At 57.0% G+C, this 12245-nt stretch overlaps 1 protein-coding gene across 2 annotated transcripts; it reads right to left on the reverse strand.

Moving 5' to 3' along the window:
* Positions 1-261: 261 nt before the first annotated feature.
* FXYD2 (FXYD domain containing ion transport regulator 2) lies at positions 262-7129 on the reverse strand. 2 transcript variants are annotated; one of them, XM_012655454.1, is made up of 6 exons: positions 7111-7129; positions 2466-2504; positions 2216-2290; positions 789-825; positions 587-617; positions 262-300 (listed from the first exon to the last, which is right to left on the reverse strand). In XM_012655454.1, exons 1-5 carry the CDS (start codon positions 7127-7129, stop codon positions 593-595), a joined length of 195 nt encoding a protein of 64 aa, XP_012510908.1. In that variant the 3' UTR covers positions 262-300; positions 587-592. The 2 variants fall into 2 exon arrangements, with proteins under 2 accessions (XP_012510908.1, XP_012510907.1); XM_012655453.1 differs by lacking the exon at positions 7111-7129 and having other exon boundaries at positions 2466-2529.
* Positions 7130-12245: the final 5116 nt, after the last annotated feature.

The raw sequence follows: 12245 nt of genomic DNA on the forward strand, positions 1-12245 counted from the left end.
CAGTATTTGTACTCCAACTTGGAGAAGTGGATCGTGACAATTGTGGGAGGGAGGGAAGGAGGGAGGCAGGTCAGGGAAGGAGCCATCTCTGAAGCCGGTTTTATTATGAGCACGAGGTGGCACAAGGGAGGAGGCGGCAAGGCCCACCCAGGGTCACATTGAGCCTGGCACTTCCTTCAGCCTGAGCGCTGGCAGTGATGGGGACAAAGGTCCAGAGCCCAGGGAAGACAGGAAGACACCGAAGACCGGCCTCCTTGGCTTCCCAGCCAGCCCCAGTGCCGTGGGTGGGCACAGCTCACTCTGAAAAGACAAAAGCAGGATGTGGGCTGGGCGGTGGCAGCAGAGGCTGGGGTTTTTGTTCCCTCCCAGTCCGTCCCCAGGGCTCCCCCGCAAACTCCTGTATCATATACTCCAAGCCAGGCCCTTGGCTATCACCATAAAACACATGATGGGTCGATGGGTGCCAGGCCACCTGGCTGATGCCTGGATGACCCTAAAATTCTCCCCTGCCCGGTCAAAGAGTCGAGCTCTTCCTGTCGCTCCCCAGCCTGCCCTGCCCGCCCCCTCCCCATGCCTCCAAATGTACCTGCTGTTACAGGTCGTCTTCATTGACTTGCCTGCGTGGGGGAAGGAACAGACAGGTAAGAGGGCAGGGGGAGGGGTAAGTCCAGGGGTCCCTGAGGTTGGGGACCCCTCCACTGCAAAGGCAGAGGCAGCGGCAGAGACAAACTCCTGGCCCACCCCTCCTCTCCCCAGCCCCCTCCCGCCTCATCGGCAGCCTCACTCACCTGCGCTGCTTATTGCCCCCGCAGCGGAATCTTCTGCCTTGAAAAGGGAAAAGGAGGTTTGTTACTTCAACCTCTCATTTTCCAAGGAGACCCTGGAAGACTCACCTCTTCCAGTTTCTCCTCCCTCCTTCCTGCAGAATCACCACCATATTGGTTTGGAGGCCACCACATTTGATCCTGTCTCTCTTTACATAGGGTGGACCACAAGCGTTCGAGAGCCTAAGTCAGTCAGTCAACAAACACTCACTGCAGCAGATCCGTGGTGGACTGTGAGTACATTGAGAGCAGCGGCTGAGATTGGGCCATCATGGTGCCCCCAGCACTGTGCTGGGCACACAGTAGCTGTTCAGTAAACACTTGGAGAAGGAGGGCAGTAAGTTCAAAGCTGAGATCCTTGCTTGGGCCCCTCTGCCTCCTATACCTGTGTGCTCAACCACTGCCCGGCACTGCCCTCGAGTGGCTCGCAACAAGCAAATCAGGAGACCAGCTGTACCTGCAGCAGGAAGCCTTCAGATGGAATGGCAGAGCCTGTGATGTGTTAGAATTCCAGAACACAGAGGTAGGCTTGCTGCGTAATGTCTTCTTTTTATTGGCTGTGTTTCTGTGTATTTTGTTTTTTTTTGGTTGCACCAAAACAAGTCAACGAGTATTTATTAAACTTCTCCTATGTGCCTGCTAGGGCTGGAGCATATACAAGGACCCTTCTTTCCTGCAGAACACCCCGTATCTACACTGGACCCTTCTAAAAGTACTTTCTTGACCGCTAGACCTAATCTTGTGAGGCAGGTGAGATCGTCCCTATTTAACAGATGAGCAAACTGAGGCCCAGGGAGTTCGGGATCCACAGCAAGTTAGCAGTGGGCCCCCAGGAGCTGGCTCCCAGCCACGCTTGCTTTCCAGCAGCGGGGAGCCGGGTGCTCCTGGGCTCAGCTGAACCCAGCTCTGCTTCTCGTGGGCTGTGGAACCCTGGGCAAGTTGCTGCACCTCTCAGGGTGGTTGTGATTTTTCATCTGTAAAATGCTGACAGTACTGGCATCCCCCAGTGCTGCTGGGAAGATTAAATGGGATAAGCTGTAGCTCAAGCCTCAGAGAGTGCCCAGGTCACGGCGGGTGCCCAGCTCCCCTCGCCTGGCCCTCCTGTTCACCCTGCAGGGTTCCAGGATCAGGAGCCCGCGCTCCCATCACGGCAGCTCCTCCTGGGTCCACTAGAGGGTGCGCTGGAGGAAGAGGGCACCTCACGCCGTGGTCCCAGGTCCAAGTGGCCTGGCATCCCGCTTGGCAACCACTCCCCACCTCCTGGGGGGTGGGGCACAGGAGAGACCCACCCCTCCCTTGGGGGCTCTGGGAAGCCAGTGTGCTCAGTGGCTTTGAGAAGAGATGTACCCCCCACGCAGTGCCCCCTTCTAGCATGAGGTCTCCCCACTTACTGAGTATGATGAGGAGCCCCACGATGAAGGCCAAGCCCGCGAAGATCAGGCCCCCATTTCGGACAGTCTCATAGTCTTGGGAAAAAGAGGGCAAGAGAAGTGGGATGGGCGGTCCCCCTGGCAGGAGCCCCGCGGTAACCAGGGGAGGTGGGGACACATCACACAGGCCCAGGGCTGGAGGAGGCCAGGAACCGGCTGCCTGGGGATGGGGGGGGCATGAGGCTCAGGAAGGGGGGGCCAGCAGTCTTACCATAGTAGAAGGGGTCCACATCCCCCTTGGGGCTGCCGCCTGAGGAGAGAGCCAGAGGTGGCATGAGGGGAGGTCACAGAGGGCAGGCCGGCCACAGGAGCAGTTGGGATCCCCAGTCCTTCCCTTGCCAGTGGACCCCAAGGGTCCCAGTGGACCCCAAGGGCAGCCGGTGGGCCTACTAAAACCGCTGCGGGTGGGGGCATGTGCCCCAGGCTGCTTCAGGCAGTCCCCTGGGGACCAAACACCAAGCACGCAAAGGGGGCCCTGCAGCTCTGGGAGGGGTTAGTTCTCTCTGCTCCTCACTTCATACCGCAGTAGGAAAAGGCCAAGAAAGACACTTCCGTTAGGCTTGCCAGCAGCCGCTCTTCCGAGAACTGATCAGCTACAGGTGCTTGGCCAACATTTGTGACATGAATGAAGGAATAAAATAGAACCTTAAGGTTCATTGAACAGAAGTTGGAAACCAAGGCCCAGATTGGAGACTTATCCAAAGTCTTAATGGAAGTTAAAGGCAGAACTGGGTCTTGACTTGAGTTTCTAGACTTTGCTCTCCTTTGTTACTATCCTCAGGGGGAAGCAAATTTATTTGAGAAACAATATATTAGTGCTTGCCCAGGGCCAGACTACAGCTAACAAAATGCTGACTCATTTAATCATCATAAAAATTTTATGAGGCACTAATATTATTCCTATATAATCCATGATAAGATGGCAGCACAGAGAGGTCAAGTAACTCACCCACAGTTGCACAGCAATTAAGGGGTAGAGCTGGGATTTGAAATCAGGCGCTAGGTGGCTAAGAATCTAGATGCTTAAGGCCCTTGCTATACTGCCTCTTGGATAGTAGGAAGGAAGGAGACCGTTCAAGTCAAGGTCATCCGGTCATCTAGTCCTGTCCCTGCCTCCCCCCACCCAGGGGTGGGCTGCCCAGCAGCCAGCAGATCTCACAGTCGTGCCCTCCAGCCCTGGAGCTGAGGCCACTTGCCTGTGGGCCGCTGTAAGGTGGCCTGGCCAGGGCTTTTCTGACACAGCTGAGGGCTGCCCCTCTTTCCTGCCCTGTTTGAGCCCCTTCCTGGCACCAGGGAAGTGGTGCCCGAGGCCAAAGGAATGTGCAAGTCGGCACCTCCCGGGCTGTGCCGAACTGTGCCCCCAGTGGGAGGCCTCAGGGCCTAGTGAGCCCAACCGTCCCCAGCAGCCCGTCCTGAGGCCAGGAGAAAACAGGCCAGGGGGGCCAGTGCCTGCTCCTGCAGGGCTTCAGGTGCTGCTTGCTCAGGAAGGCCAGAGGCCAAGGAGGGGACATGAGGAGCGCCAGGACCCTGTCCCCATGCAAAAGGCCTTCAAAGTTGCCTTCTCAGATTCAGTTCAGATCTTGTTCAAGGTCACATGGAGAGTTAGTGTCAGAACCATGGCTAGGCCCAAGCCAGGACTCCCTTTAGCACCCCAGGAAACCGGCTGCTCCCTGACCGCCTTGTCTTGAGCCATCTGATGAGCCCCGCCCCCACCGACCCCCTCCCCTTTTCTAGATCTGCTCAAAACCTACCTCAGTCAGCAGATGCCCCATTGGCCTCCAGGTCTGAGTCATCCCCCATCACAGGACGCCTTTGGGGAGTATATCCTGAACCCCAATCCATCCTGGGAGGGATTTGCTCCTGCTTCAGCCAGACAGACCCCCTCCTCCTGCACTGAGTTCAGATGGTCTAGCGAGATGCGCTGAACCAGGCAGGAGCGTGCCAGAAAGACATGGACGGAAGCTCAGCCCACCAGCTTTGACCCGCAGCCCAAGTTCTGCCGTTCAAGCTATAATTCTTCGGGGGTAAGGCAGGGTCCTGTCTTAAGGTGCAAATTGTCTTAGAGAAGAGGCTGGCACATAGAGGGGGCTGGGTGTTCTGGAAGGCAGAGGTGGAAGGAGAGGGAAGAGAGGGGTCCAGCTCACCCCTCCAAAGGTGGGCCAAGCAGAGCCACCTGCCGTGCACACACACATGCACACACACTCACACTCACCGTCGTCTGTGGACAGCCCTGCCATTTCCTCAGCCAGCCGCCCTCGTCCTGCTGCCTCTGCTTCGGGGAGACTATCTAGCCGTGGGGTGGCCAGGGACAAGGTGGGGGCATTAAACATTAACAGTGCCAGGTAATATTTACCCTGGTCACAAGAAAAGCCTTGGTGTGGACAGAGGGGCTCCCACTGAGGCATGAGGAGGTGTGCGGGGAGGCAGGGGCAGGGAGGAGCTGGCTGAGTTTTCAAACTGTCCCAAAGGAAATTTCCAAAGAGCAGGGCTGGGGATGGGTCAACACTGGTGTTCCTCCCCCGGCTGCAGAAGCCACAGCTGGGGCCATGGGGACGGGGAAGCGGAAGTTTAGAAACACTTTCCATGTATATTGTACTTGGGAGCAGGCGGGGCAAAGTCAGGGTCCCACAGAGACGTCCAGCCCAGCTGTGCCCACAGCACCAGCCCCCACGGACGCTGCCTCTGCAGCTGACGCTTCTTGCCTTGCACACGAGGCTCCCCTGAGGTGGTCCTAAGGAGCCTGGCCCGTCCCCCTCCTACCGCACCCCTTGAGGACCGCCCAAGCCACCAGCACGTTCGTCCTCCACGTCTCTGCTGCCCAGGAAGGTCCTTTCCTGTGTTATCTTATCCATCCATCAAGGTGCACCTAGCAGCTCACACCTCAATCAGAAGGGCTCCAGCCATCCCCAACTAATCTCTCCTTCTCTGCTGCCCCTGGCACTTCCTCCTGCAGCCATTTGGCCAGCTCTCGAGCTGTTTCCGTGCCAATGTTCCACAGTGTGCAGCAGGCTCCTTACGGAGCAAGAACCATCATGGGGGGATGCTCTGCTTTTATGGTATCCAAAGACTTTCCTCACTGTTAACTCCCTGAGCGTTGTATTAGTTCCCCACATTACAGATGAGGTCCGTGAGGCACAGAGAGATGGCCGGCCTTGCCCAAGGTCACACAGCCAGTGAGGGGCAAGGTAGAGACTGACAGTCAGGCCTCTGGCTTCAGGAGTCAGGTGCTTTCTCCTACCTCCCAGGAGACCTCCCCACGCCACTGTGACCTCCTTCACCTTGGGGACTCCGGTGCCAGCTACTTTGTGGGTACTGCAAAGTCCTCATTGAGTTCTAGTCCATTGACTTGGCTTCCAGAAGAGGCTGATGCCCAACGGTAGCCAAAGAGCCAAGGCCAGTGGTCAGTGTCCACCGGGGGTGGTTCCCTTCCAAAGGGAATCACTTCATCTGTGAATCCTCCTCAAGCACTGGCAGGGATCGACATTCGACTCCACACCCTGGCTCCTTCACTTGCTAATCATATGGCCTCTGTCAATTACCTAACCTCTCTGCATCTCAGTCTCCTCATCTGTGAAATGGGCACAGTACCCCTCTCCTAGAGTTGCTATGAAGAATGAGGTGATGCACATGAAGATTGTAGCATGGGGCCTGGCAACAGTAAGCATCATTTTTGTTACTCTTACATTTGCATTTATTGGAGAAATAACAGGCATTAGCCTTTTGTTGAACGTCAGCTGTTGAACACAAAAAAGCCATCCACCCTCTCATGCAAACGAGCATGAATGAGTGAGATGGAGAGAGAGAACGCCATGGCCCTGCAGACCAGGAGCAGCAACACCTGTTCAGCTCCCTTCTGCTTCTGAAAATATCACCGCAGAGCTAACGTTTGGTAAAGGTGGGCCCCGGGCCAGGCTCTTTGTGTGCACTGCCCCCAGTGAATCCTTGTTAGCCCCATTTTACAGGTAAGGACACTGAGGCTGTTCTTTGCTTCTGACAACAACCCCAGGAGGTGGCCGGGGCAGGGCCATGATCCCCACTGGGCACACCAGAAAAATTGAGGGCAGGGAGGTGCTTGGACTTACCTGAAACACACAGTTCATGGCAAATTAGAGCCAGAAAGCCCAGATTCTCAAGGTCGTGCTACTAAATCTCCTACCACTCTCTACACAAGACAATGGTGCCCCCTTCGCTATACATTATTATGCTATGGTATTGTATCCCATCTACTTTTGTAAGTCACCGTGCATTCTTTCCGAAATAATAAGATGTAAAAACAGTCAGGAAGTTAGATAGATGATTGATAGATATGGCTGATAGATCAATCAATAGATAGATGGGTAATAGGAGGCGCTAGAGAAAGCAAGTTGACAGCTGCATTTTTGAACTTTGTGTGCAAGGTGCTGTTCCAAGCTCTTTATAGAAATTAACTCTTTCTTCACCACAGCGGCCCTATAAGGTAAGGAATGCATTATTATCACCCCCATTTTATGGAGGAAGAAATTGAGGCACGGAGAAGTTGAATAACTTGCCAGAGGTCAGGCAGCTAAGAAGTGGGGGAACCAAGATTTGAAGCCAGCAGTCTGGCTTCAGAGCTCCTGCAGGTGGATGGGGGGACAGACAGGCGGATGAGGAGGCTGCTGGCCAAGCTATCTTCCCAGCTCCTGCAGCTCAGAGACGCCCTGTGCACATGCCACCGCAAGCCTGCGACTCTGTACTGACGAGCCCTTGTCGGGAAATTCTGCCTCTGCTCATTTCTGCTTTTCCTGCACTCCTGGGGAGCTGGTGGGTCCACTTGAAGGTGACAGGATGGACATCAGAGTCTGAGAAGGGGGAGGAATGGGACGCAGGGCACTCACCCAGGTACCACCTGTCCATGGCAGGAGCTGCTGGCTGTGTCTGCGAGTGCCAGAGAGCCGTGAAGTGTCGCTTGCCCAGGACCTGGACAGAAAGAGTGGCGCTCCCTCCCTCCACAGGTCAGCTGAGCCCACGGACAGGAAGAGACACAGGCAGGGAGGAGGGGCTGGCAAGGGAGCCCTTACCTGGCACCCACCTGCTGGGGCGGGCTGAGGCAAGGGATCCACGTGAGAGCCAGGGAGAGTCTCTGACCTCCACCTGGCACCTGGGGGAGGGGACGCAGCCCCTCACAGCCCCTCTCCCCGCTAGGGCACCATGCTGCAGCCAGCACCCTGCAGGCCACCCAGGGGGCCGGAGAGTGCTGCCAGGAGCCAGCAGGGCACTGGCCAGGGCAGAAGCAGAGCCCCCCACGCTCCAGCAGACCCCTGGGCTGGCGGCAGCTGAGGGAGACACTCAGGGGCATTTGTGAGTCCCCAAGCTTTATTCAGCTGCACCTTCATCCTCCAGCCCAGCTGGGCCTCTGCCTGAGATTCCTGTCCCGGGGCCCTGCTCAGTGGCGAGGAGTCCCCTGAGATGGGACAGAACAGCAGGCTCTCGGGTGCTGCCCATGGCGGGGGGAGAATGTTGCTTTTCAGGGCCCAGTCCTGGGGGCCCGAGGGAGCTCCCTGTGTCATTCTGGTAGTCGGCAGAGAGACCGGCAGCAGCTGCGGGGCTGCAGCCCGGAGCTGGTGTGGGGGCCGCTCCTGTGGCCCATCCTTTCCTCAGTGGGGACCCCTCACTTAGCCCCCCGGGACTCCCCAGGCTGTGATGTCAACCCTGCCCGCCACGCCTCAGAAGACTCAGCCGAGACTCCAGCAGCCTAATGAGGCCTCCGAGGGCTGGTGCCGGAGGGGAGCGGCCAGAAGACAGCACTTCTAGTCCCAGGCCGGCAGCACAGCGGCAGAGCAGCCCAGCAAGCTGGCTCCCCGGAGCCCTGTTCCCGGCCACCAAGGCCTCTGTGGAGCCAGAGCAAGGCCATGGCGAGCAATATGTGTGCTGACTTGAGGCCACAGGCTCTCCCTCAGGTTCCTGTGGCCGCCCCAGCACAGCGACCCCAACACCGAAACCGGGGAGCAGAGTCTGGGAGGGGCTTGTTCTCCCTCCGACACTCGGCTCTGGTCACCCTGACAATTCGCCTCTCTGTGCCTGCTTAGCAACACTCCCTGTCCCGAGGGGAGGACTAATGACACCCCCAGGGAGTTGCCTGGGGGCTGAAAACACTCTGAAAATGGAAACCAGGAGGCCTGGGGGCGCTTATCCAGGTGGGCTGAGGTCTGTCCTGGGACTAGTGACTCTGAGCCTTTCCCGGCCAGCCAGAGGCAGGGGCGGACCTGCTGGGCAAGCAGGCCCAGTCACATGCTACCGAGTGGACACCTGGACACTCAGACAGCCCAGAGCCGCAGAGCACAAACTCCCCGAGCTGGACACCTTGAGAGGTTCATAAATCTCAGGGCGAGATGGGACTGTAAGGTGCCCTGGCCCAAACATATTATCAGTGGGCCAGAGAAGTGGAGATCTCAGCCGGAACCCCCCGGAACCCCCCACCCAGCCCCAGTGCTGTGAAAGAAGGCATCTCGATCCCAGAAACCCCGTGTTCTAGACAGACTAACTGGAAAGGACTCTAAGGCTATCCCATCCAAACCTCTCACTTTACAAACGGTTCGCTCTCCCACTCAAAACCCTCAGAGGGCTCAGAATATAAGCCCAGATCCTTTCTGTGCCCTAAAAAGCCCTTCTTAATCTGGTCCCAGTGACCTCTGAACTTGTCTCCAACTTCCCTGCCCTGTTCTGCACTCCAGACACACTAGTCTCCTTGACTAGTATGTCTCCTCCAGGGCATGCTCCTGCCCCAGGGCCTTTGCACGGGTTATTCCCTCTTCCTGCATACGCTGCCTCCAGAGAGCTTCCTGGCTAAACTCACACTGTCCTCAGGTCTTTCTTCACAGACCCAACTCGGAAGACCCTTCTCAGCATCCCTGTCTGAAATTTTGACACCCGCCCCTTCTCAGCTGTGTTTTTTTCTCTGTGGCACTTATTCTTACCTAAGATATTATTAATATTTTCCTTGTGTGTTTGTCTCTCTTTCCACTAGAATTTAAGCTCCAGGACAGCAAGGGCTTTCGTTTGTTTGTTCATTCCTAGATCCCTAGTGCCTGGAACGGCACGTAGTGGACCCTCGGTTTTAGCGAATGAATGAGTCAGTGCAGAGAGGTGACATCCCTCCACCAGTGGTGCAGGCAGACCAGGACTTGCCCAAGGCGCCCTCTTTCCATGCTGTCACCTGCCCAGCAAAAGGTAGCAAGACCCAGGTTGCCCTCACAGACAGGCAGCAGGTGGGCAGCAACCCCCACCTTGCCGACAGCACCCCGCCGAGTCTCTCTCAATGGTGGGGGCTTCTCACTCCTCTTGCACCCCAATCCCTGCCCCCTCCTCTCCTGTCCTCCCCGAGCCCTTGGACGGTTTTCAGAAAAGTGTCCATTTGTCCTTTGAGGGAAGTCCCGGCGTTCTCTAACAGGCAGGGAAGTCCCACCCTCTCACCTCACTCACCACCAAGTCCTTCCTCAGACTTCTTTCTTGTCCTCCCCCCGCTGGTGAGGTCACCCGGTCACCGGCAGGCACTGGGGACAAGGAGCCCCTCTCTGAGGAATCCTACTGCCCTGCAGAGAGGCCCCGGCCCCTTCAACCCGTGGTCTGTGTTGCCGAGAGCAGCTCAGATCAGGAGAATCTCTCCCCCGACGTGTGTCTCCGTGCAGGGCCACCGTGAGGGCCAGACACACTCACACTTCCATCCCTTTGCATCCTGATCCTTCACCGCGGACTGCGTGAGCCTGGGGCAGGCCATCTGTCTGGGCCTCCTTCTCCCACCTGTCAGGTGGGATGCTGGCACCTACCTTGCAGATTGTTGTAGGGGTAGAGACGATGCAGGTGACGCACTTGGCCAAAGAAGGTCCTAACGAATGGCGGCTTCATTCCCCTTACTCCAGGTGGCCCCTCAGGAGACAGGAATACACACTGCAGTCCCTTCCCTTGGCTCAGTCCCCACCTGGGTGGTCTCTGAAACGGGCTCCCTGAGAGGACCCTGCTTTCCCTGGCTCTCCGGCTCTGGCCACCACTCTCCTCGAATCTCCAACCTTCCCTTCCTTCCTACACAAACCCGAGCAGCATGGCTTTCCCCACTGGAGTCTGGCCCCAGTTCTGGTTCTTCCAGTCTTTCTTGAAGGAGTGGATCCAACTGGGGTGGGAGCATTCCTCTGCTGTCCCTGAAAGGCTACAGGGCAGGCAGAGCCCCCCAGAGCCCTCCTTTGTCTGATACAAAGAGGAACACTGAGCGGTGCTCTCCTGTTCCTTCCAAGACCCGGAGATCTGGGAGATCTTTGGGATGTAGGGAGAGGTAGCCCCAAGTCCCAGATCTCTCCTTCAGCACTGTCACACCCAATGGGACAGTGTCCCCAGTTGCTATGCCTCTGTCTCCCCTGTCTCCTAAGCAGGCCTCCTTTTGTCCCCTGGCTTCTAAGTCTCAAGGCAGCAAACTGGGGTGGTCATTGTTGGGTTGGTAGGGTAGGGAGGTGACAGGCTGGGATATCCAGTGCCTTCTGTCTCCCTGGTGATTGAAGGCAAGCAACAGAGCAGAAGCATCAGCCCCGGCCTTCCTAAGATGGGGCTCCCATCTCTGCCAGCCCTGGGCTTCTTGGGGGCTGCCTGTCCACAGCTTTGAATTCCAGGTCCCCAAATCGATTCCTCCTGGTGTTGGCTTGAAGCTGGAAAGGGGATTCAACGAGGCGGAAGCCAGAAGCCCCTGGAAAGCCCTGATCCCCCAGCCCAAGTTAGTCCTCAGTTGCATGCGTGGCCACTGGGCAGGGAAAGGGGCCGTTCTCAGGCCCCATCTGTGCACCCAGAGGTCCTGAACCCCGAAGAGCCTTGGCTCCTGCGTCCTGCTATGGCTGCAGATGCCAGATCACTGGGGTCTTATAAGGCAGGGCTGGAAGGAGGTGGGCCCTGGAGGGTCCGTTCCTTAAGTGTTGGCTTCAAGATGGCCTGAGCCATGGGGCACAGAGGTCCTGGGAACTGCCAAAGGGCAGTACTCTAAGAGTCAAGGTCACCAGCTAGTGACAAGGGCAAACCCATTTGACCCACCCCTCCCACAGTGAATGGGAGAAATGCATTCTTGACTTTTCTCAGAGCTCATGTCTAGGCTTGAACCAGGACGGAGGGGCCGACTCTCTGCAGCCGTAGTTCTCTCCTGCCAGTAACCACCCTCCTCCCCACCTCTGAAAAGCAGCTTGAGGCTCACGGGCTCCAGGAAGGCCCCCCGGAGCAGGCCCATCCCTCCTGCTTCTCTTTTCCTCCACCACTTTCTGGACTCCACGATGCGAACGGCTCGCACGTGCCGCGTCATCGTTGCTCTCACTCCGCACAGATCGCCAAGCCCTGGCCCGCATGAGGACTGGGATCACGCTGTCTGTGAAACGTTTGCATCTTCACCGAGCCTGGTGCCCAGCTCCCCTCGCTTGGTAGCAATGCCACTCCGTCCACGTTCTCCATCCTTCCAAAGAGCTGCTTCGCTCCTCCCCCTCCCCACAACTCGAGCCAGGCAGGCTTCGCGATACCCATTTCACAGAGGAGAAAACTGCACGTGATGAGTGGAAAAGTCAGACCTTGAATCCAGGTCTCACAGAGAGAAGGGGAACCCTGCCGTCAAAATAAGGAAGTGGATAGCAACACCGATATGAATAGCATCATACCCACGTGGAGAATTTTCAAAGTGTTTTTATCACTTTGACCCTGTGAGGTAACAGAAAAGACATTGATGATTCCATTTTATAGTTGAGGAAACTGAGGCTTAAGTGGCTTTCCAGGGTTACACACTAGCAGGAGGCCTGGCTTACCTTATGGCTAGGAAGGACTCACTTCGCAGAGAAGGAAACTGACAGAGAGGCTGGGGCCTGCCCAAGCTCCCATGGCGAGAGCAAAGAGGGGACACAGGGGTGTCCTCCTGCTCCACCAGGCTGGCTCCACGCCCGGCTCAGGGGCAGCAACCCACTTTTCTGGACAGTGTAGGGGATCCCACCTCCATCAGCGCCTACCACCCCAAGGCCTT

Source organism: Propithecus coquereli, unplaced genomic scaffold (genome assembly GCF_000956105.1).
Source record: "Propithecus coquereli isolate 6110/MARCELLA unplaced genomic scaffold, Pcoq_1.0 Scaffold477, whole genome shotgun sequence".
Taxonomy (NCBI): Eukaryota; Metazoa; Chordata; class Mammalia; order Primates; family Indriidae; genus Propithecus; species Propithecus coquereli.